At 47.2% G+C, this 24,661-nt stretch overlaps 2 protein-coding genes across 8 annotated transcripts in view; both read right to left on the minus strand.

Moving 5' to 3' along the window:
- Hel89B (histone acetyltransferase 1) overlaps nt 1–24,661 on the minus strand; it is a 913,881-nt gene that overhangs the window by 853,912 nt on the left and 35,308 nt on the right. For all 7 annotated transcript variants that reach the window (XR_012888773.1, XR_012888774.1, XM_037419311.2 and 4 more), the window contains exon 4: nt 7,884–8,036. Coding sequence is in view for 5 of the 7 variants with exons in the window: in XM_037419311.2 (XP_037275208.2) it covers nt 7,884–8,036 (153 nt within the window). In the remaining 2 variants the exon portion in view is untranslated. The remainder of the gene's footprint in view (nt 1–7,883; nt 8,037–24,661) is intronic.
- LOC142784951 (uncharacterized) overlaps nt 1–24,661 on the minus strand; it is a 166,749-nt gene that overhangs the window by 118,163 nt on the left and 23,925 nt on the right. The gene's annotated exons all lie outside the window — the stretch shown is intronic.

The raw sequence follows: 24,661 nt of genomic DNA on the forward strand, positions 1-24,661 counted from the left end.
GTAGGGCCTCCCTAAGCGCTTCGGCTCGCCTATGCTTGCACCAGGAAGTCGCCCCTTCTGGACAGTATCGGTGGCTGCCTGCTGTGTTGCTCGATGATGAATGGAAATATGAGGCCCAGATGGCACGATGCATTTTCAGAATATCACCTCTGTTATGATTGCAATATGGTAATAGTTCTGCAGCTTCTGAATTGTGCCATCTGTCAGCTTTCGCCCTCGTGGAAGTAATGTTGGCAGTTTCCGAAGTGCAGTGCCTAGATGCTTGGCCACATGGTTTGTGCACTCCTCCTTGTCCACAACAACTTCACCATATACCTTGGCCTCAGCGACAGCGGTATAAGCTTTGCTGTCCCCATCACTGAGGAACTTGGTGAAGCGCAATGGTGTTGTGTATGAGGATGTCCTGCCCCATATGCGCAAAGCTGCCTCAGTCTCCATGGCATGAGAGGAACATGCTGTATTTTTTTCGCGGACAGGTGTGTGGAATGCTTGCCATATTTCTTCCTCATCACCCAAGTCCTGGTGCCGGCTACAGGCGAGGCAGTAATTCGATGGCACTTCAAAATCTAGGCACAAACCAGTGTCCACAGACACAGAGGTGCCGATGCCATTGTGGCTCTTGTGCCCTCTTTTTTGCCATGTGCCATCATACATGACAGCAACATCAGCCCCTTCCACTTTCTCTTTAGTCATCATCCGTGCCTTCGCCAGGTTTTCTTGCACAGCTTTGGTAGCTTCAGCATGAACTTTTTTGCCGATTGCAGTAAAAGTCTTATGATGTATCTAAGAATAGCGCAAAAACGCAACAGCTGTTCATGCCCAATGCCTATTGCATACGCAGCCACAACTACCTTCACATTGACGGCGAAGCTGTCGCGCGAGCTGCCGCTTCGGTAGCTCCAGTCATCACCGGCATCAGTGGGCTGTCCTTCCGGCAGAACACGCCGCGAACTATGCGCGGCAGAAACCACTGACTCAGGACACTCACTGTTCTAACAGTGCAGCTCGAAGAACGAAGAGAGGCCCTTACGTTTACTTGTGGTGTCGCGAGCGACGAGTCCAGCGGTGTGGCATGTTGGACAAACAGCACGGCTTACCATCGATGTCAGTGCGCCGATGTCACAAAATACTCCGCTCACAGAGCCACCAACACTCTTCGTTCTCTCGCTTTCGAACTGTTCAATCTTTTTTTCCGATGCGCTGATGAACTTGATTACGGCGTCGATTTCGTCAAAGTTCCCACAAGCCGCCGTATTCCCGCTGCAAAGTTCCCACAAGCCGCCGTATTACCGCTGCCTTGATTAGGCCTAGTAACCGGCGGCTCGCATTCTTCTACCGCTGCTTTGCGATTCGGCTTACGCCGACGCCCTCGGTACTGTTCTTGCTTGCAAACTTTCGTGCTCGGAAGTCTCGCTTCTTCGAGTTATCCATGGTGAACTCGGAAAAACGTAGAAACGCACGGCAAGTGCCGATCGTCGCAAGCGCTCAGGGAGCGAGGCCGATCAGATGCAGCCAATGGCGGCCTCGGTACCATACCATGTGACCAGTAGAGATGCCCGAAGCGGCTACAACTTGGCTGAAAACCGACTTGTAAACGACTGTTTTCTGATATTCCTCACTAAAATACGAAACTAAGGGGATGCCTGTACACTAGAAGGAGCCTTGATCTACGTCACCGAACAAACCCAGATGACGGACGTCATCGTGTTGCCGAGTGGCGGATTTTCAAAAATAGCCGTCGGATGCGTGAATTCACGACTTCGGGAGCTACCTTCGCTAGTGCAGATAGACTTTTTACCACTATCTCACTTAAATTCAGCTATGACCTTTGGGGAAATGATAGTTGAATGATCAAAAGTGATTTTAGAAACATTATCTCAAAAATGGAAATTTTCGCAAAAAACGCGATTTTTCGACCAGCATCTCCCCTTAAGAATGCGTTCCACCTCTAGCATAAAATTAAATGACCCGTCCTTCAAATCTGCAGCTACTTGTGTTCGGTCTTACTTGCGGATGGCGCTTTTTTTTGTTGTTGTTTCTGCCCCACACGATGCTATCTTTTTGTACTTTTCAAACACCGAAACATAGAGTAGTAATGAGAACGTCACCTCTCAAACGTGAGAATTTCATATTACCACTAGTTTTGTTCACTGCTTGCAGACTTCTCATACTCTGTTGTTTTGTTTTTTTTAATAAAGAAAAAAATCATAACGCCAGTAGTATGACATGCCTCTGTTAGTGCTTGAGCTTCAGTATTGAAAAACAATTTTTTTTTCGTCTGCTTATTCTACTTCGTGCTTTTTGGGTGAGCTGTACAAGCTTCGCGTAGAATGCAATGCTAGTAAATTTATAAGATAAAGCGTGTCTCCAGAAATGTTTCTTATATTACTGAAAAATCTGCACCGAGGCTCCCATTATACTTTTTCAACATGACACCAAGCATTGTGCGTGATTACACACAGCCAGCAATGTGAAAAGAATATGTGTATGCCTTACTTACAATTTTGTGCATATTTATCTACCGAACATGCTACTCGGCTATCATTCACTTAATACAGTATGTTAGCGCTTCTCTATTTTCAAAAACATCAATCGAAGGGCCACCGAGCAGGAAAAATTGCACTCTCTACCAAATGTGTACTTTCGGGTATTGTCTCTCACGGGGCATTACTCCAAGGAGGTTTAAAAAAAACTTCTGGAGTGGAAGCGCCTGCCCTCTGGTAACGCCGACGGCCGTCATGTTGCTCCAGGCAAAAAACGTGCCGTCGGTCGTTTGGGCCCCCGCCGTTCGCGCCACTGAACAACAGTTGTCGCGTTTGTCCCTCGTTCTTTTGTTCTGTGCGGATTTTGTGCAGTTCTAAAGGAAGTTGACACGATTCCGGACGTTATGGTGAGCTCGTGTGTCGCCTTCGGCTGCACTAATCGTGCGAAGCAGAAGCCAGGAATCACTTTTCACGTGTAAGTACGCGGGAAAAAGCGCTTTCAATCGCTTGTCTCCTTCGGCGCGCTACCTCATTCGAGAAGCGCGGTTTCAGCTGAAAACTTACTTTCATTAGCATTTTTCAGCTGGCGAGTAGAAGTTGAATAACCTATTTTGTGCGTGTGATACCGCAGGTTTCCGAAAAACAAGACGCTGCGTGACGCATGGCAGTGTGCTGTTCGGAGGGATGGCTGGGAGCCTAAGAATGCGGACGTTCTCTGCTCGGAGCACTTTGAAGCCAACTGCTTTGACAGGACGGGCCAAACGACCAGACTGCGACCAGGGAGCATTCCTACCATTTTTCCTGCGTTCCCTGCGCATCTCCAGAAACCAGTGAGTACCATCACGAATGTACATTTTCGTTACGGTAAATAGGCTATAGATTTCCAAATGTGTAGGCACAGTTTCTCGTTTCCTACGTGCTATTCAAAATCACACCACTCTCTGACAAAGCGCACGTCACGTACACTTACTTGTCCAACTTTTTTTTTTTTTTCACTGTGCGTGCATAAATACGGGCACGCTGGCACGCTAAACTTCCGCACCGAAACTATAAAAAGATCCCCGAGGTAGTAATCCCGTTTCTAGTCAGTCTAAGCAGTGGGTGGGACCATTATACCCGGCTTCTGAACTTTGGAGCATAACTGATTTTTTTTTTCTTGCAGGCGAAAAGAAAGCGAGAGGCCCCTAAGTGTCGGACTGCGCTGTCACCTGTCGTCAGTGCTGAGGCAGTGGTTGAAATGCCATCTGAGCCTTCTTCGCCGGCGAAGGATTGGTACCGTTCCAAGGCAGAGGAGTCTGCACAAGAGGTTCTCCAACTAAAGAAGAAAGTTAAGACACTGCAGCAATCCAAAAGAAGGCTAAGCAAGCAGTGTGATGCGTCAGAAAATTTGATCAAGGAGCTAAAAGAGAGGAAACTTTTGTCAGAAAAAGGCCTTGAGGTCTTTGAAGCAACTTTCTCGCCTGAAATTCAACAGCTTCTTGTCCGAGCCCATGAAAAAACAAACAAGATGTACCCCCCAGAGCTACGTGCATTCGCACTCACTCTGCACTACTACTCTGCGGCAGCATATGAGTATGTGCGGTCGAAATTTAACAACGCTTTGCCTTCGCAACGTACGTTGCGTGAGTGGTACAAATCTGTAAATGGCGATCCGGGTTTTACCTCTGAGGCTTTTGATTTTATTAAAAATTTAGCCAAAAGCCAGGACAAGCCTCTGATCGCAGCACTCATGATGGATGACATGGCCATCAAAAAACATGTTCAGCTTGTTGGGAAGAAAGCGGTAGGCTACATAGATCTTGGAACAGGTATCTCCGATGATAGCCCTCCCGAAGCGACAAATGTCTGCGTTTTTATGCTGGTCGGCATGAATATGCGACTAAAAATACCTCTGGGGTATTTCTTCATCGAGTCTCTTTCTGGATCTGAAAGAGCTGCACTAACACAAGAATGTCTGTCGAGACTCTCGTCAACAGATGTTGAAGTAGCATCATTAACATTTGATGGTGCCGCCTCGAACTTCACTATGGCTCGGTGCCTAGGGGCTGATCTCAAGTACAGCTCCCCTAAATTTGACACAAGCTTTAACAGTTCAACAGAACAAACAGATTCTCCAAACAAGGTGTCTGTAATTCTAGATGCATGTCACATGCTAAAGCTTATCCGAAACTGCCTAGGGTCTGTAGACCACCTTGTTGACCTGAATGGATCAGAAGTCAGGTGGTCCTTTATTGAAGAACTCGAGAAGTTGCAACGGGATGAGGGACTACACTTAGGGAACAGGCTGACAAGAGCATATTGAGTGAGCAAAACAAAAGATGAAAGTTCGCCTTGCCGTGCAAACGCTCAGTTCATCTGTGGCAGACGCACTCGACTTTTGCGAGTCCACGTTAAAGCTTCCGCAATTCAAAGGCGCACATGCTACGGCTGAATTCATACGAATGTTTGACCGTCTTTTTGATGTCCTCAACTCAAGAAACCGGTTTGGCAGGTCGTACAACGCAGCTCTGCGAAAGGCAAATGAGGCGTCCATGAGGACCTTTTTTGAGAAGGCTGAATTGTACATAACAAAACTCAAGGACGCAAAAGAAAAACCAGTGATCGAGAGCCTCAAGAAAACCGGATTTGTGGGACTCCTGATCTGTATACGCAGTGTCACAGCACTCTACGATAGGCTTGTGGCAACAGGGAAGCTGCAGTACATGCTCACCCACAAAATGTCTCAAGACCACCTGGAAACATTTTTTGGTTGCGTAAGAGGAAAGGGCGGCTATAACAACAACCCCACTGCCTGCCAGTTTACAGCTGCCTACAAGCGTCTTCTTATTAGAACAGAGGTCGCATCATCAGAGGCTGGAAACTGTTCTCGGGATATTGTGACTGTTCTCTGTCCCTCAAGCGACGTAAGCCTTGTTGAGTCACCAACGTCTCTGGCGTCATTAAGACGATCATCACTGTTGCAGCCACCCGACGATGATAACGATTGCACCCAGCGAGTGGACTTCCCCGCAAGCCTTTCGCCTGTTGTCGGCGCAGTAGTGCCATATATAGCAGGATTTGTGGCACGGAAAGTCTATGGTGGCACATCTTGCGATGAATGCTGCTCTGCACTGCTCTCTAGTGAGCTGCCACCACTAACAGCTGTGAAAACAAACGGTGGTCTGGTGGCGCCATCGAAAGACGTCTTGAAGATCTGCCACACTGTGGAGAAAGGGCTTCGTGCCCTACAGGTTCAATGTAAGGACCTAAAATCGTTGCATGCAAACAGTGATCGCCTCATGGTAGAGGTGTTAACGGAGGTGTTTGAACAAGCATTATTTTCTGAGTTAGAGCCTCATCTGTTGGACTGCGATCCACTCGACAATCACATCTACGTTTTGGCGAGAAAGATTGCCAACCTGTATATAACAATCAGGCTTCACCACATTTCCAAAGAAATCAACCGCAAGAACTCGCGCAGTGGGGTACGAACCCAGCTGACAAGGACTATTATATTTAAAAATCTGTAAGGTACAGATGAGAACCAGCGTTGAACAAAGCGGAGCAGCTGGTATATTCTATATTTTTTGCAATTTTAGTGTGTTGTTATAGAGTTGCCTGATATAACCTGCGTTTTGGGAATCAGGCCGTTTTCGTGTGAATTGTTTCTGTTTTATTGTATGTGCTTTTGGAAATTGTATAAAGCCTTGAATGAATAAAAACTCATATACCCCTGTGTTGCTTCCACCGTGAGCCTCATTTCGAGAATTGCAAGCGAATCCGCACTTACAGCAGCTAACCGTTGTAATGCATATTCGCTAATACGTAATCGCGTACGGCTCACGTGTAATATCGTAACTGACGGCTTTGTACAGATCTTGTTTATCTAACACGAAGAAAAAAATGCGAGTGAAATTAATTACACTAAGTGCCCCGTTTCATTCGAAAAAGCCGCCACGGAAGCGCGCTGGATACGTTGTCTGCGCTCTCTCTTGCCTGGAGCAAGATGGCCGCCAACTGGTTTCCCCTGCTTCACCCGCTTGCGTAGGCGTGAATAGGGGACCTCCACTCCAGAAGTTTTTTTTAAACCTCCTTGCATTACTCTAGGCGACCATCTCAACAACCGCCATGTTGGATGTACAGTCGCGCCACCTATAAGTCGTGAGAGTTGCGAATATTGCTTTTAAGAGAAAGGCGATGCCCGCCACAGACGCCTCCCAGCAAAACATCACTGAGTGGGTTAACGAGTATGGCTGGATGACCCGCGCCAGGTCGAGGAGTGGCACCGTATGGCGGCGGCATCCAGGTGCCCATCTGTGCAGGCATTCTCTCTTTGTGCTAAACTCGTACCGCGGACACTGACCTCGCCATGACACCAGGTGGAATGGAAGTGGCCAATTGCAGCCACTTTATGTTGGCATTAACAAGCCATTTAAGGATAGCCTGCGGGGATCATACACAGACTGGTTAAGCACTGAGGACCACCAGCTGATGCCGACGGGCTGCATCAAGAGGGCATCACAGTCTCCGTTGGCAGGCTGAGTGGCTGTAGCGTGGAATGACATCCTAGGAACTTTGATTGATAACCTTCTTTCAAGAAGAGCGACATATCAAATGCGCTTGATGGCACCAAGAGTTGCCCACTGTTTGAGGACAGCAACAAAGAGATCAGCAACGACGACTCGAATGACGAACGAATGAGCGCGGCATCTTGATGAACCAACTGCTTCATTTCATCTTCATATTTTCAATAAATGTTTTTTTTTTCCTCTGTGAATGCTGCCACACGGCCTACACTCGAGGTAATCTTTCTTTTTTTTTTTCCCGGGCTACTGACATAAGGGGGGTCGGCTAACAATTGGGGTCGGCATAGATTCGAGTAAACACGGTAGTTATCGAGTAAAAATCAATCACATCAAAATTAAAAAATAAGGGCATATATGTGGAACGTGCCCACCCCTCGGCGCATGTGACCTTTAGTGCTGTACACTCAAATAGCAATACAAGCTACAATATAGCAAACAAAACATTGGTGTGATCTCTAGATTGGGCACACGAAATATCCAAGCTGGAGGTCATGCCAGATAGCTGCTTTAGGCATGATTGCTTGCATGTGCCAGCTGTCACAGTGAATGACAAGTAAAACTTCGCTGTCTGTGTTTAGACCAGGTAACCCTCAGTTTTGATAAAGGAGTGCACAAAGGATCTAATCACACACACATAAAAACTGCGTCATTTTTTTTGTGCATAATTGAGCCCTTTGTGTGCTGCTTCGTGTAAGTTATAACTTACTATTAATACATAAACTCATTTCTAAAGGTGTACAGTGGCACGTAGAGGGCTCAAGTCTATGCTCACTGTGCTCGTCGCACGTTACAGATCTGGATGCTATCACATGACTGGGAGAGCAGAAGCACTTACCTAGTAGTCCATCCTCGAGATCAAACTCGGTACCCTCGGATGCAAGGAGGTCACCACCGTGTTTCAACACTTGGTGGAGGTCGAAATTCTCAAAGCGCATCCAGTGCGATGCAGCCCTTGCATTTGCTGCTCCTCGCTTGGCCAGCTCATTGTCTGCAGCAAGCAAACAAGTAGGCCTTAAGAAACACTCCAATGGGCCTCTCAAAGGAAAAATCTAGCACTTTTCACTGAAAAGGAAGTTGTGGTGTCACATTATGTAATATTGTTGCGACATTTTGGCCACATTCAAATAGAACGTTGTGACCACCGAGCCATGCAGCAACCACGTAGGGCAAGCTCAAAGAACACTTAGACAACTTGAAAAAACTAGAGTGAATAACCATATCTTGGCTAAAACATGCCTCACATGAGTCAGGCAGCACCGAGAATCCCTCTGCAGCCTAAGACTGGTAGCAGCTTCATGACGTCATGCCACCAGAGCTGGACACCGCAGCAACGATAACGTGTGGTCAATTTTCTCCTTTAAAATAAGTGCATCACCCTTAATATGACAATGTGTGGCTATTGCAATGAGCTCGATAAAGTACATAACTGTAAACTTAAAAACAGCGCAACAATGGGACGAAGGAAAGTGACACAAGGACAGGCACTAACTGCCAACTGGTTTTTTTACAGTACAATAAAAAAAAAGCTTTTGGTCACGAGCTTTTTTTTTTTTAAAAACAGCGACAGGGCGCTTATGCCTTCATTGCCTCTTTGGCGATGACCTCGAACATCCTCCCTGCGCGCCTGTAATCAACACACAACTGCTAGCCTGCTTCAGCTCTCGGGGCATGCCATGCTGTCCATGAAATTGGCCGTTTCAAACTATCATTGAATGCCCATTATTCTTTCTGTGAATAAGAGAAGGGCCTACGACGCGTCCATAGAGCAACACGCATACAGCTACTCACATCGTTTGATGGTTCTGATGCTAATAATGATTATGGGTGGGTAATGGGTGGGTAATGGGTGGGCCTTTAAAACACCCCCTCTTAGCTCAGTTCCCATATTTTGACACCTGGCATGATTCTATGCTTCTGCCATGAAATATATTGTTACCACATTTGTAATTAGGTATGTGCACTTGTGTAGCGGGGAGCAGGGTGGTGGCAGAAGAAGAGGACGTTCGGCTTTTGGCAAGAGGTCTCTGGTGCGCGTTCGCTATATACCTTCGAGTTGACCATTATGTCGCCTCTGAATAAACCCCTCTCGTAGACGTAACAGAGTGGTGGAGGTGCTGGGTAGGGCGCCTCGACCTACCACGGAGCCACAGCTGCTCGGAGTTCGCCGGAGCCGTCGTATTGCCGGTCTGCCACCGACAACAGTCGTCATGGCCCAGAGCGAAGATCAGGAATCAACCGCCTTAACTACGCGCAGGTCTACACTGGCTACACCTAGGCATCACTACATGGAACCTCGCCCGTTCGCAGGAATGGCAGGAGAAGATGTGGACGCATGGCTAACGCACTACAAAAGGGTGAGCCGGTACAACCACTGGAACTCTATCGATCAACTGGATAACATCGTGCTGTTTCTCACGGACACTGCCCTGGTGTGGTATCAAAACCACGAAGAGTCCTTGACAACATGGGCTCTTCTTGCTGAAGAAATGAAGAAGTGTTTTGGCGACTCTGATTCAAAAAAGGAAAAGCGCGGAGCGGACTCTTACTGGAAGAGCTCAGACTCCTGGAGAAATGTGCACTGCTTATATAGAGGACGTTCTTAAGCTTTGCAAGATTATAAGCCCGCAGGTGTCACAAGAAGACAGGGTCGGACACCTCCTAAAAGGCATTGCGGAAGACGTTTATACTTTTCTGATAGACAGAAATGACCTCACCTCTGTTGCCGACGTCCAACATCACTGCCGCACATTTGAAAAACTGAAGACCCGGCACACTGCCCCGAAATCCACGGTCGCCACCGAGCCCGCTCACCGACCTTGCCGTTACTATTCGGGCAATAGTGCGTGAAGAACTGCAGCGACAAGGTGGTTGTGTTGAAGAAACCATTCCTCATCCGTCTATCAGTCCATCCTACTACACGGCTGCACCATTAGCTCCTTTGCCACTGTCGGTATGTGTGACCGACCATGATTCTCTTCGCTGGTTGGTCAATCTGCGTGACCCGTCTGGTCGGCTCGTGCTCTGGGCACTTCGTCTACAAGAATATGACTTCACGGTTTCCTATAAAATCAGCGGACGCCACGCTGAAGCAGATTGTCTTTCGCGACTACCACTTCCAACACGGAATGTGACGCGGACAACTTCCGACACCTACATCGCATCACTGGATCAACCATTTCCCGATACCAAGACGTGCAAGGCTGAGCAACAAAGGGACAGCACCATACAGCAACTTCTTGCTACCAAACCAAAATCATCGCCTACGCGCTTCTTCATCCAAGACGGGCTAGTTTACAAAGAGAACTACACCAGCACCGGCTCACGATCTTCTGATGGTTCCGAAGAGTCTTCACGTTTATGTCTTGCAGGCTATGCATGATAACCCAACATCCAGTCATCTAGACACAGCGAAAACTCTTTGCAATCTTCAAGAAAGATTCTACTGGCCCAAGATGAGCCAGACGACGGAACAATACATGTCTGGTTGTAACGAGTGTCAATGTCATAAGCACCCAGCAAGTGCTCCTCTAGGGCGATTACACCTGGTGCCGCCCCCTAAAACTCCATACGAGCAAGTCGGCATTGACCTTCTTGGGCCCTTTCTCCGGTCTTCCCATGGAAATCTCTGGAGAGTCGTCTGCACCGACCATTTAACACGAACTGCGAGACAGCTGCCATACCATCGGCAACTGCAGCTGATGTGTCTTTCTTCATGCTACGCTTCGTAATTCTACGACATGGACCTCTCAAAATTGTAATCAGTGACCGTGGCCGACAATTCACAGCAGACATAGTGGAAAAAAAATGCTTCGTGTCTGCTCTTCAAGGTTTCGGCACTCTACACCATATCATCCCCAAGCGAACGGTCTAACTGAACGAATAAACAGAACTCTCACAAACATGCCGTCTATGTATGTCACATCAGATCACAAGGACTGGGACAGTATTCTACCTTTTATCACTTATGCATTCAACACTGCACAGCATGAAACTACCGGCTACAGTCCTTTCTTTCTTCTATTTGCTCGACCGCCTCCTCATACCCTGAGTACCATCTTCCCGTGTATGGACCACCATGATCCCTGCATATCCGAGATCATCTGTCGGGCAGAAGAAGCCAGACACCTTGCTTATTTGCGCACTCTTGCTTCGCAAGACCGCTCGAAGGCACATTTTGACCACCGACGTCGATGCGTGACGTACAATCGCGGCGACCTAGTGTTGCTGTGGACACCAACTAGAAAATGCGGTTTGAGCGAGCAACTGCTAGCGCACTATGCGGGACCTTATCTACTTATAGACCATATCAGTGATTTAGTTTACCACGTAGCGCGTCTCCATTCGAACGGCCGACAGTCTGCTCAAACTGAACTTGCCCATGTTGGGCGTTTGAAGCACCTTATTCCTCAAGAGAATGTTTGACTCGCCCGGTGGGCTTCATCTGCGCGGAGGGAAATGTTACCACGTATGTAATTTAGGTATGTGCATCTGTGTAGCGGGGAACAGGGTGGTGGCAGAAGAAGAGGACGTTCAACTTTTGGCAAGAGGTCCCTGGTGCACGGTAACTATATACCTTCGATTCGACCGTAACGTCGCCTCTGAATAAACCCCTCTCGTAGACGTAACAACATAAAGCAGTAAGGAGACTCCTCCCCCTACATGACATTCATATAGTACATCTTTCTTTCTTTTTCAAAGGCAGATACAGCAAATATTGTGGCTCTGTGCTGGAACAACTGCTTGCCACGCAGATAGCTTGGGTTTGATCCTCCCTTGCACCCAAAATTTTAGTATTTATTTTATTTCCAACATTTCCAATATGTGTCGGTTTTTATTTGCGCTCAATCAGTTATGAACAACCAACAAGCCCAGCAATTATTTCTTCAAGGATACATTTCTCTGTAGTAAATTCATACTTTTTTCAAGCATGTCGCACATGTAATGAGCAATCACTGTGCATGCTGCCATCCCCTATAACACAACGCACGAAGGCACACCTTCATTCACAATATTCGCCAGTGATAAGCTCAGGTCAAAAAATAATGCATAGACTGCTTATAGCATAACTCACAGGAGTTGCGAATATCTGCACTATAAGGGTGCCACACTATAATCATAATGGCTTTTTCAAAGACCGCAGTTGCACAAACATACCTGCGAAGTTCAAGAATTCTGAATCAAGGAGATTTCCGCAAACGAAGGTGGGAGTGGGGGGGAGGGGGGGGTCGATGCGCTAGATTATCTTCCATTTTTTTGGCACCAAAAGAAGGAAAAAACATTGCGCAAAAACAAGAGAAAAGGGGGGGGGGGTGTCCCTATCACAAGCGCCAAAATCGGCTTTTGCAGGCTTCGAAAGGCCGACCACACGAGGTAGGTTTTCCCACTAAGGTGAGAGTCTGAAAGGAGGAGCGCAAATACTGCCGAAATTTCACGTCATGAAAACAACTAGCAAATGCTATTTCCATCAAAGCAACTCGTGTATGTCGTCCTCTGACACACACGTGAACGAACGGGGTAGCGCAGCTGGCTGCCACGAAAGCACTGGTCAGACCTTTGGCTTTGCTCACTACTAGGTTCTTTGGACAGGAACGCGAAAACGCTTTATTTATTTATTTATTTACAATACTGCTGACCCCAGTTAAGGGGTCGTAGCAGGGTGGAAAGAAACGTGTGCTACATTTCACAATAAAACAGACAAAACGAACGCATAACATACATAAAAAAAAAACTGATTGAACTGATTGCCAATTCACAGTGGCGCGTGAATAAGATCTTGCGAAGGGCACAAAAAAGAAAAGAAGAAACCGATACATGCATTGCAACAACACACACTGCAAAAAGAAGAGTACACATTATTGTCCGGCGAGTGCAATATACACAGAGAACCAGAACGCGTATCAAGTGATCAACAAGACAGAAAAGTTTAAAAGTCAAGTAGGCTTTCAAATTTGTTAATATCAGTATGCTCGACAACATGACTTTCAAGGCTATTCCATTCATTCACTGTTCTTGGAAAAAAAGAATACTTAAAGACATTGATCCTCGGCTGGAAGGGGGTTAAGTTCAGCGAGTGACGGTGGCGGGATGAATGACCTGAAGAAAAATACGTTAAGTATTGATGAGTATTCTCGAGCATATTGATGAGGCTTCTAGCCTTTTTTTGTGTCTTTACAGCCTTTAACCTACCGCTGCATTAGCCAAGTGCCCTCGGAGCTCGTAGATCGCTATTACGTCGCCGTGATCGCGGTTTTGTGCGTGGCAGTTGCAGCATGACTGTGGTTCCATTTTAAATCCGCGTGCATTGATTGCACATGTGCCTTTAAAAGTCGTTTCATGTATCTACCAAGGTCTTGTCCACAAAGTTTGCAGAAAGCAGCACTGTTTTGACTGGTCGAGCGTTGGCTCCATGTACACTTTCGGAGCTCTATCAGTAACATCGTCTTGATCCATGATTGTCATCCATGACAGCGGTTGTGGCAATAACCACACACACTGTAGAAGAGAGTGCATGCACTGGTCGCACGCATACTACTGAAGCTTCAAGCACACTGCTCTCGATCGGCCTTCGTTCGACGGTTTCGGTAATAAAGTTAATATCACACCCCACGATTAGGAAAAGTATTCGGAACATGCGAATTTCGGCCCAACGGACAAAATGGAATTTGGTTGGCGAATTTCACAAATTCATATTTGCCACGGTTGTGCATCACTGAGACTGCTGAATGTTTAGGTGAACGCCTCCTAAATATGTTCATAATATAATGCGGTGGGTTCCCAAAAAGCCTGGAGCAGACAGACCTGCATTTTTGTCAATGCGGCCAGATCACGCACAGAAATTTCAATTTCCGGGAGATTTTTATGACATTACAAACGGAAGAAACGGGGAAAATCCGGGAGACCCTGAAGACTAGGCAAGTACATGCAAAGCACGTTGAGCATGCATCCTCACATGTAAGAGAATTGAAGCAAGGAATGCATAATGCTAACAACCATTTAAATTTCCTCATTTTAATACATTAATGTCTAAATCGATGCATTGCCAACGAAACAAACATGAGCGAGGGGGGGGGGGGACTAACAAAAACAAGCAACGCAGCATAAATTCCACAGCTGCCTCTCAGACCGAATCGATGATGTGCATTAAACAGAAACTATGTCAAATTCTGTCCAACAAGTGCCACCCATAGCCTCATACTCAAAATTATATGTGTCCCTTCTCTTCAAGTGCAGCCACCGCAAAGAGGTTGATTTATTCCATACCAAACCACAATTTTGATTGCCTTCGACCACTACAAAAACGCAACCAATGCTGATTAGACCTAGCCTGCCATTCAGCTTGTTGTTATGGGAAGTTTGTCTAAGGCAACATGAGGATCAGGTGTCGAAAAGATAGTACTCAAGCACAAAACCAAGAGCAGCGTGCGTGATAGGAAGTTTGCAATCGTGGCCGTGAGATCAAGAACTACAAAATAATATAATCTACACCCGTTACACTGGATCTGGCTACAACAGACTTCCGCTTACAATAAACCACATCCGTATGTTTGTTTACTCACCATGCATTTTAAATTGCATCCACTCCGCTCACAACAGACCCTCCTATAGCAGACTATCGATTAGAACAGACTAAATTTAGGACAAAAATTGTTTGGACAGAACGTATATAGCGGACTTATGCGGATCCAACAAACGATATGTCTTTTTATTTTCATTAGATGGGAAACAACTAACATGTCAGACAACACTGTTGGCATCGAACGGGTCGCCATACATGATCGTGTGAAGAACTACCGTGGTTTTGTCCCCAGAAGTTGAGGCAACGACAACCACACGCACTGTAGATGACAGTGCGTGCGCTGAACGCTCGTGTACTTCTAAAGCTTCGAGCACGCTGCTCTCGGCTTTCATGCGACAATATCCCTACTAAAGTATATATGACCCGCCACAATTAAGAAAACTGTATGGAACATTCAAGTCTTGGCCTAACGGACACAGTGAAATTTCGCTTAGGAATTACACGATTTCGTATCGGCCGCAGTTTCGCATCACTGAGATTCTACTGTAAATTTAGATGAATGCCTCTTTAAATTCGTTTATAATAAAGTGTGGTGGGTTCGCAAAAGCCTAGAGTGGAGGCCTGCAATTTTGTCAATGCGACCAAATCAAGCACAGAAATTGAGATTTCCAGGAATTTTTCATGGCAACTGTACCAACGGGAAGAAACTGTCCACATCTGGGAGTCCTGGACAATACGGGAGACTTGGCAGGTATGTTTGTGGCATAGAGTTCCTGTGATCATTAAGCAACCATGGGAATTATGGGCATGACACGGATTTGCCTAGTCTTACAAGCTTGCGAGCGACAACGCACTTGTAATTTGCTGTGTTTTGGTTTTGTTTCGAAATAAACAACAAACTGTCTTTCACCTCGAGAACTGATTTGAGGTTTGAGGTTTATTTCTTTTTTCTGTGCATGGGAAAAAACAAAGCAAAAGGCTGTAAAACCTGGCGGAGGCTTTCGCTCCGAAATACAGTCTGGTACACAACTTAGACACGGATAAAAAACAACTTTTTACACAAAGACTAACCATTAGCAAATCATAATCAGACAAATAAACGCTACAATGTGAAAAAGAGCAGAACAATATGCATAACAAAAGACAAAATACCATTAAAGAAAAACATCATTATTGCAATATGTAAAATAAGTGAGATCAAAAACACATTTACAGACATATACATTTCAAAAGCAAACTAGCATTGAAACTCTACAGTTAAAGTTATAACTAATCGAAATAGTATATTAAACATATTCAATGCACTAATCGAAATAGTATATTAAACATATTCAATGCAGTCATGAAGAAGAATTTTCTTGAATGTATTTTTGGAATTTTTTTTTTATTTCGGTCAACAACATTTTCAAGCTTGTTGAGGAGACTGGGTATTAGATAGTATGTTGCTGACCATAGGTGGTCCTAGTTCTCTGTGTTCTAATGCCAGGTGTTCAAAGACAATACTCAACACACCGAAAATAATCTAACATGGGGTATAGTTGGTTATTTTTTATGTACAAAAGTAACTTGTAGTAATATTGCCACTAGTACAAGTTCTGAAAGTATTATTTCCATACATGCTGGCAGGCTTGTATGTGCCGCTGTTCAGAAGAGGACGAAGATGCGCGTGCAGAGGATAAAGTCCTATTGCCGTTGTTCGAATCAGTTTGACGTCCTTGTGTGCCATTATCTACAGGTTACAGTTACGTTGTAACAAGACAACTGGGGGACGCACTGGGTAATAGTCTATGCACTGTTACCACGAGCAAGATCTCGGCCCCAGCATCGACGCCTTGGTAGACACAGCCAACCTTCGACGCAGTCGGCGGCAACTAGGCCTACCACCCCAATTCAGCCCTTTTCCGGAACGCTCCAGAACCATGGCATATGCGACAACTGCAAGCCAGACTGAACAGACCGCGACTGCGCCAGCTCCATGGCTACCAGCCTCTCTAACGCCAAAGCCCTTCGATGGGGAGCCCTACGAAGACGTTGAAGACTAGCTGGACCAATACGATCGAGTCACCGTTGCCAACGAGCGGGACGAGCACCGGAAACTGCGGTAAGTCTATTTCTACCTGGAGGATTCGGCGCGTATTTGGTTTGAGAACCACGAGGCCGCCCTGACAACCTGGCCGGTGTTTTGCACTCAGCTGCGGAACACGTATGGAGGCGCCGACCAGAAAGAACAAGCCGAACGTCTCCTCAATTCTCGCAATCAAAGACCCAATGAAAGCGTGGCCATGTTCGTTGAGGAGATGTCTCGTCTGTTCCGTCGAGCGGATTCTGCAATGACGGAAGACAAAAAGGTACGCATTCTGATGCGGGGTGTCAAGGAGCGGCTGTTTGCAGGACTTGTACGAAACCCACCAGCTACCGTGGCAGAATTCCTCCGTGGAGCGACGACAATGGAGCGAATGGTAAGACAGCGGTCTTCGCAGTATGAGCGGTCCGACAACCTTGCATGTCTGTCAGCACCCTTGGTAACACCCGATGTCACGAGCGTGAGAAACCTTGCCGAGCTAGTCCATAGCATTGTACGCCACGAGCTGCAAAAGCTTCACGCAGTGCCTTCACAGCCTCAAGTGGCTGCTCTGACAGCCGTCGTCCGTGAAGAGGTGCGACAGCTGATACGACTATTAGTGCCACCTCCAACCGAAGCTCCTCTGCTAACGTACAGCGAAGCTGTACGCCCTCCTGCACCGGCAGCCAGCTATTTCCCCCGACCGGCTAGCCTGCAGACGCCGCAGCACTTTTCGGGCCTGCCACACTATGAAAACCAACGACCAGTTGTCTGCAGATGCCGCAGTACTTCTCGGGCCCGCCACATTATGGGAATGTGCGACCTCATTTGTGGAAATGTAGCGTGTGGCGCGCTTCCAACAATCGGCCACTATGCTACCACTGTGGTGAGCCAGGTCACTTGTACCGAGAGTGCTCGTACAGACAGATGGGCCTACCTGGATTTCGGCCAGACGCTCGTCGGCCCAGAGACGGGGAACGACCCCACGCCATCGCAGAATACTTTACTGGCCTAATACACTATTACTGGCCTAAGCTCAATCGAGACGTGAAGCATTACGTGAAGACGTGTCACGAGTACCAGCTTACACCTTCAGGAGTTCGATTTGACAGTCGTGTACAAGTCTGGCCGGAAGCATACTGACGCGGACTGCCGTTCCCGAGCTCCTCTTAAGACAGCGTCAGGTGATCACGATCTCGACGGCCGTTTTCTCTGCGCCGTTAGTTTATCCGACTTGGCTGAACAGCAGAAGAACGATTCCGAGCTTCAACAATTCATCGAATATCTCGAAGGCCGTACGCCGCATCCCGTGCATTGCTTGCTGTAATTAATTTGAATTTCTGTTTCGTGGCTACAAGCTCGGCCATATAAAGAGCTTCACCAAGAATACTCCAACTGCTCCCTTCGTGAACGTAACAACCACATGACAATACTAGTGGCCTTCATATCACCAGAATCTCAAAATGAGTGAACAGAATGGTGCGACAGTAAGCGATATATGCATACTCCACTACTGACTTAATGACATGCTTTGGCCTCAAATAACACAAACACAAAGTAAAGAAACACACAAAGACAAGCACAAGCAGCACCAAATAGGCCAACAATCAATATTGTTACAATACTGACACTTCTGCTGGCCATAAGTAAAGGTATAATCCAATCCAGCCATTTTGAGTGCCCTCACCCTCTTCAAAGTTCTCTCTCTGCCCTCACCCTCTCCATCTAAAGTTCCGAGTGCATCAATGGCATTCCTGCAGCCAAAGCTTGCTTACTTGTAGCTCTGTTGTTGAATCAAAATATCGAAAAAGAGACTGCATCAATTTCTGAATCTTTGTATCCTTCTTTTTTCTACATTTTCATTACAGATTAATTCAAGAATAGAAAGCCACTTCCTTTGAAAACCACCTATTTTTACATAATCACGTGGGCTTTGACTAAACATACCAGCAATCATACATGCCAACCAGAGAGCAGAAACACTTGTAAAACTCTCAAGTGGGGTAGAGGGGGGAGGGGGTTACAGACTTTTTTCAGTTTGTAGCTGTGATGAGTTTATGGATTTGCCTTTAGCGACAAGCATAATAATGTTTTGCCATCATAAGTCAAACTGACGGGCTGAATTATTTTCCCCTATTTATGGTTCCAAAAGAACGAAAAAAATCACGGAACGAGAAGGGGGGGAGGGGGTCCCACACACAAGCGCAAACGTAGGTGTTGCAGTTGCAGTCTCATAATGGCTTAGAGTGGCCGAAACAGGAGAGTAGAGTTTCCCACTAATGTGAGACTCTCAAGGAAGAGCGGCGTGCAAATGCTCCCGTAATTCAGCGTCATGAAAACAACTGCAGTCAAATGCGGGTTTATCAAACTTACCAAAAAACGTTTATTAGTTCGATATATGGCATATTTCGATATAGGCTTGGTATAGGTCTTGACACAAAGGCACATCACAAACTAGAAGAAAAGTACTTTATTAATATGTTGGCTTACTTGCGTGCCCTACTGTGGAACAAAATAGTCGCTGATTTTTTTCTGTGTCAACGACTTCGCTGCTTGCGACAGCACGCACGCCTCCACGTTGTCCAACGAGTCGGAGCAGCTGAGGCCGCAACCTTCCACATCCAAGCAATAGCGCCGGACCAACGCAAGTGCACTAATCACTTCAGAGGATGTAGGCAATAAGTTGTCGTCGATTTCCATGTTGCTGTTACTTTGGCTCGTGGTCGGCATGACGTCTGCAATGTAATCCTCATCCTGTAATTGGCCCATGATGGGGACATCATCGTCCGCACTGACGAACTCGTCGAATGTCGATCCGTCGATAGCAACCGGGAACTCTGCCAGCTCGTTCCAAACTTCGACGGAAACACCTGCGGTGTCTTCAGTGGTGTCAGAATTCGGGGTGCCATCACCAGGCATGCGGAAGCCGGCATGCCTAAAGCAGTTCTGGATCGTCTCCTTGACATCAGCCCACGATCTACTCAACATAGAAATAGCTCCGAGCAAGTCGATCTTAAGCTCCCTGCCAACACGAAGGTTCTGCAACAGCCTCTCCACCAGGCGCTTCCGATAGCCGGCTTTCATTGCGCGTATAACGCCTTGATCCCGTGGTTGCAGTACAGAGGTAGTGTTCGGGGGCAAAAAAACGCAGCTCGATGTTGCTGAAGGTCGTACTGCAGTGGTGCGATGAACAATTGTACACGAGCAGGCACATCTTGCGATTTTCGCCTACCAATTCATCATTCCACGACAATAGCCATCTGCTGAAAAGCTCCCCGGTCATCCACGCTTTTGAGTTTGCTCGGTAGGTAACTGGAAGCGACAGCGCATTTCAAAAACACCGCAATGCCGCGCTTTTCCCGATAACCAGAGGTCGAAGCTTTTTCGATCCGCCTAATTAGCTGCCAACAGCACGAACACACAAGCTTTGTTTGCCTTGCCGGTGTCTTGTTTGGCAACATTTGACAAAATAGAGCAGTTTCATTCGCATTGAAGATATCTTGGGCTCTATATCTTGCTGCGATATCTCGCCAGTTTTCCTCGGGCCATTTTTCTACGCTGTCCAGGTCCGCTGCTCTGCTTTCACCCGTAACAGCTTTGCCAACGATGTTGTGCCGTTCTTTAAACCGCTGAAGGCAGCCTGAACCGCCTTGGAAATCATTTCTGCCAAGCAGAAAAGCAAGGTCCTTGGCTTTCTGCTCGATCATAGGGCCGGACATCGGGATGTTTCGCGAACGAACGTCTACAAACCACTTGTAAATGGCCGCTTCAACATCTTCGTACACAACAGCGCGCACACGTCGGGCGCCACGGGCACCTGGCCTTTTGTCCGACTTGGCCCTGATGTCTGCCTTGTTCTTCAGGATAGTACTCAAGGTGCTCCTTGGAATTTTGTACGCGGCAGCGACGTCGGACTTCTCTTCACCGCGCTCAACCCGATTGATGATTTCGAGTTTCATGGCAAACGGCAAATTTTGCCGCTTTGCGCAAGCCATGATGACAGCGTGCCAACAGTTCACAGAGCACCAACAGGCAACAGCACAGATCATGCTGAATCGGCAGCAGCAGGCACACAAGTATAAAGAAAGAAAAAAATGGCGCTCACTTCTACCGCCTCCGCGCCTCGGAGAAAGCACGATGGCCTCCGATTGGCTGTAAGCGCTGCGAGCGGGCCAGGATCATTTGTTGGAGGGGGGTGTTCGCCCACACACAACCGGGTCTAACCAACTTTTTCTAGAGTGGCGCCGGCAGTTTTTCCCGCCACCGCGAGGAAAAGCCAACTTGCTGGGGCACTTTTGAGGCACCTGAAGTTTGATATATCAGCAACGTTGCTATTTTCGTTCGATAAAACAGTAAGTTTGGCTATATATTCTCAATGTAAACTTACCGTGTTTAGGAATGATTCGATATACGGAATAATTTGATATAAACGGGTTCGATATAGTCGGGCTCGACTGTAGCAAAAAAATAGATTTCCATCAAAACTTGTGTATGTCTTCAGACGTGAACGGACGGGACAGCGCAGCTGGCTGCCGCAAAAGCACGGGTCACAGCTTTGGCTTCGCTCTCTACTAGATTCTTTGGACAGAAAGGCCAGAACGCTTCTAGCCTTTTTTACGTCTTTATCGCCTTCAATCTACCGCTGCGTGAGCTACGTGCCCTTTGAGCTCGTATCGCATCGCCGCAACCGCGGTTTAGTGCGCGGCAGTTGCGGCAAATGGTAATCCACGAGCCTTGAAAACTAAGTCGTTTTAGGCTATCTATGATCGCAACTACCACGGTTTTGTCCACAGAGTTTATGGAAAGCTGCATTGCTTAGACTGGTCGAGCGTTGGCCGCGCAAACACTTTCGGAGTTCTGTCAGTAACGTCGTCACCATACATGATCGAGTTAAACAACCGCAGTTTCGTCCACAGCGATTGTGGCAACAACAACCATGCACACAGTAGAAGGCAGTGCGTGCGCTGGTCGCACGCATACTCCCAAACCCTTACTTTAAAACCTGAAACGTCATATTGGTTTCAACGAACCAAACTTCCTAGGCCACGTTGTGAGTCACGAGGGTGTTCGACCTGACCCGGCTAAAATATACACCGTAGCGCGATTTCTCGCACCACGCCACAAAAAGGCAGTGAGACGCTTCTTAGGGCTGTGTGCCTATTACCGGCGATTTATCGAGGACTTTTAGTCTATTGCAGCACCATTGACACGACTCACACACAGGACGTCTCCTTCTTTTGGGGTGAACAAGAACAAACGGCATTCAATGAACTATGACAATGGCTGCAAACACCTCCAGTCCTTGCGCACTTCAACCAGGAAGTCCCTATAGCACTTCACACTGACACCAGCAATGTAGGTCTGGGTGCCGTTCTGGTGCAGTGGCAAGACGGCTGTGAAAGAGTAATAGCCTACGACAGCAAAACTCTCCCGCGCACAGAGGAGAACTACTCGACTACAGAGAGGGAGTGTCTCGCCATGGTGTGAAGGGTCATCAAATTTCGTCCATATTTGTATGGCTGCTCCTTCAAGGTTATTAGCGACCATCACTCTTTGTTCTGGCTCACTAACCTTAAAGATCCATCTGGCCATTTGGCGCACTGGAGCCTAAGGCTTCAAGAGTTCGACATGACCATCATCTATAAATCTGGGAAGAGACACATTGAAGCAGACTGTCTCTCACGGTCGCCAGTAGAGACTGTCGCTCCTCATGACGAAAACATCGACGCGGCATTTTTAGGGGTTGTCAACACGACCACAGTGACCCTGAGCTGTTACCACTCATTGAATATTTAGAAGAATGACGTAAAGACGTGCCGCAGTTATTTGCCAGAGGACTGCCATCTTTTGCTTGTGAAACGATTTTCTCTATAAGAAAAACTTTTCACTAACCAGCAACCCGCACTTGCTCGTCGTGCCTGCCTCTCTTCGAAAAGAAATTGTGGAAGTGTGCCATGATGAAGCAACTTCTGGCCATCTAGGCTACACCTGAACACTGTGCCGACTACGATGAAAGTACTACTGGCCAAAGTTACCTGCAACTGTTAACCATCACGTGCGAACTTGCACCCACTACTAAAGACACAAAGCGCCTCCTAGCAAGCCAGCCGGCATTTTACATCCAGTCAAAGCACCAGCAAAGCCGTTCACCCAGATTAGAATGGATTTCCTGGGTCCCTTTCCAACTTCCACAACAGGGAACAGATGGATTATTGTGGCCACCGACTACCTCTCCCGTTATGCGGAGACTAAAGCTATGCAGCGAGGCGCACCAGCAGAATCTGCTCAGTTCTTCATTGAAAGCATTGTCCTTCAGCATGGTACTCCGACAGCAGTAATCGCAGACAAAGGACCTACCTTCACCGCAGAGCTTTTGGAATACCGCTCGACAAGAAACCACTGAAATGACACCGTTCAGTTTGATCTATGGTCGCGAAGTCACGACCATGTTGGACGCCATGTTGCCCCACGAGTGCGACGACATCCACGTAGACCACGAAGAATTCACTCAGTGCGCTAAGAAAGCCAGACAGCTCGCGTGCGTGCGTGCGCATCTGTCGTCAGCAGCATCAAGATGCACAACGGTATGGCCCCCGACACAAGCTCATTAGCTACACACCAGGCGACAAGGTCTGGGTCTGGATTCCGATACGTCGACATGGACTGTCTGAAAAACTGCTAAGACAGTACTTTGGCCCATACAGCGTCATGCGACGCTTGAATGACGTGAACTACGAAGTTGTTCCCGACACTGATTGTAGTTCTAAGCGCCAAAAGCATTTACCCGAAGTCGTGCACATCGTGCATATGAAACCGTATTTATCGAGTTAATTAGCTCCCGGTTACTGTGTTGCTGCGACCACTTTATATGCCTGGTAGAGTGCCCAAGTTGCGCATCGGGACGATGCCTCTTTCAGAGAGAGGCAAATGTCACGTGCTTGCTCAAGAAAGACGATGGCAGTTGTGCATGTGCCATGAAGGACTATGAAATGAACGAAAAAGAAGAACTCGCTTGTGCGTTCTATTAAAAGACCGACCTGCTTCTGGTGTCTCAATCTCTGTGGCAAGACGTCGTGACAATATCAGCATCAATCTTGCGCCATCAACCGATAACCAGTGGTGCAATACTGTACGCATTCCGAATTCGGGCAGAGGCATTCTGTTCCATCGAGTTGTATGCAATCGGCCCATTTGAGCCGTGACGAATGCCATGACGTTCTATGGCATGTGAGCCAAGGTGTCACGTATCTGTTTTCGTCCATTTTTCTAACAGAGGCAAGGAAACGGCCGGAGACACCGTCCGAAACGAAACGGATGGATTGAAATGGCTGCGAGGTGGTATGAAGTGGATTGAAAAAAAAGTCCTTCGTGCCTTTTCAGTATCCTATCCGGGCACTTTGAGAACATGCCGTATATTTTCTCTCCCACAGTTCTTCGTCTCGCCTGTGCAGCTTCTACAGCCAAGCAGAAACGACAAAGCGAGGTAAATGATGCATTTGAATAGTTTACTAAAAAGGAATTCAGACAATGTTTTCATCTGTCGAAACGAACAGTACATATCTTGTGCGACGAACTTGGCCCTATCATTAGATGCCAGCGAGCCAGTGGCCTGAAAATATACACCAATGTGAAACGAATCGCCCAGACCATTAGACGATCACTCACGTTTGTGCCTCTTTGATAGCGGCGGCGTTGCAGCGGGCCTGATGCACTTACGCTGTGGCTCAGTCCCTCCTCCATTGTCCGGACAGACAGACGGACGGATGGATGGACAGACTAACAGACGGAAAGACGGTCACCAATGAAACCCATTTAGGCTTCGCCCCACTCATATCTTCACTCCATGGATATGCTGCAATTTATTATTTTTTTTTCTGGCCAAACCCGACATAATTAAGCACGTCACTTAGCTCCTGCCACAACCGCCGCCAGTCGGTGACGATGAAGCCGTGCTCCAGCTCGATGGATTTCGCTGCAAGCTGGGGATGCTCCTCCATGAAGGCGAGTGCCATCGCGGGCCGAGCTTCGGAAAAGC

Source organism: Rhipicephalus microplus, unplaced genomic scaffold (genome assembly GCF_043290135.1).
Source record: "Rhipicephalus microplus isolate Deutch F79 unplaced genomic scaffold, USDA_Rmic scaffold_16, whole genome shotgun sequence".
Taxonomy (NCBI): domain Eukaryota; kingdom Metazoa; phylum Arthropoda; class Arachnida; order Ixodida; family Ixodidae; genus Rhipicephalus; species Rhipicephalus microplus.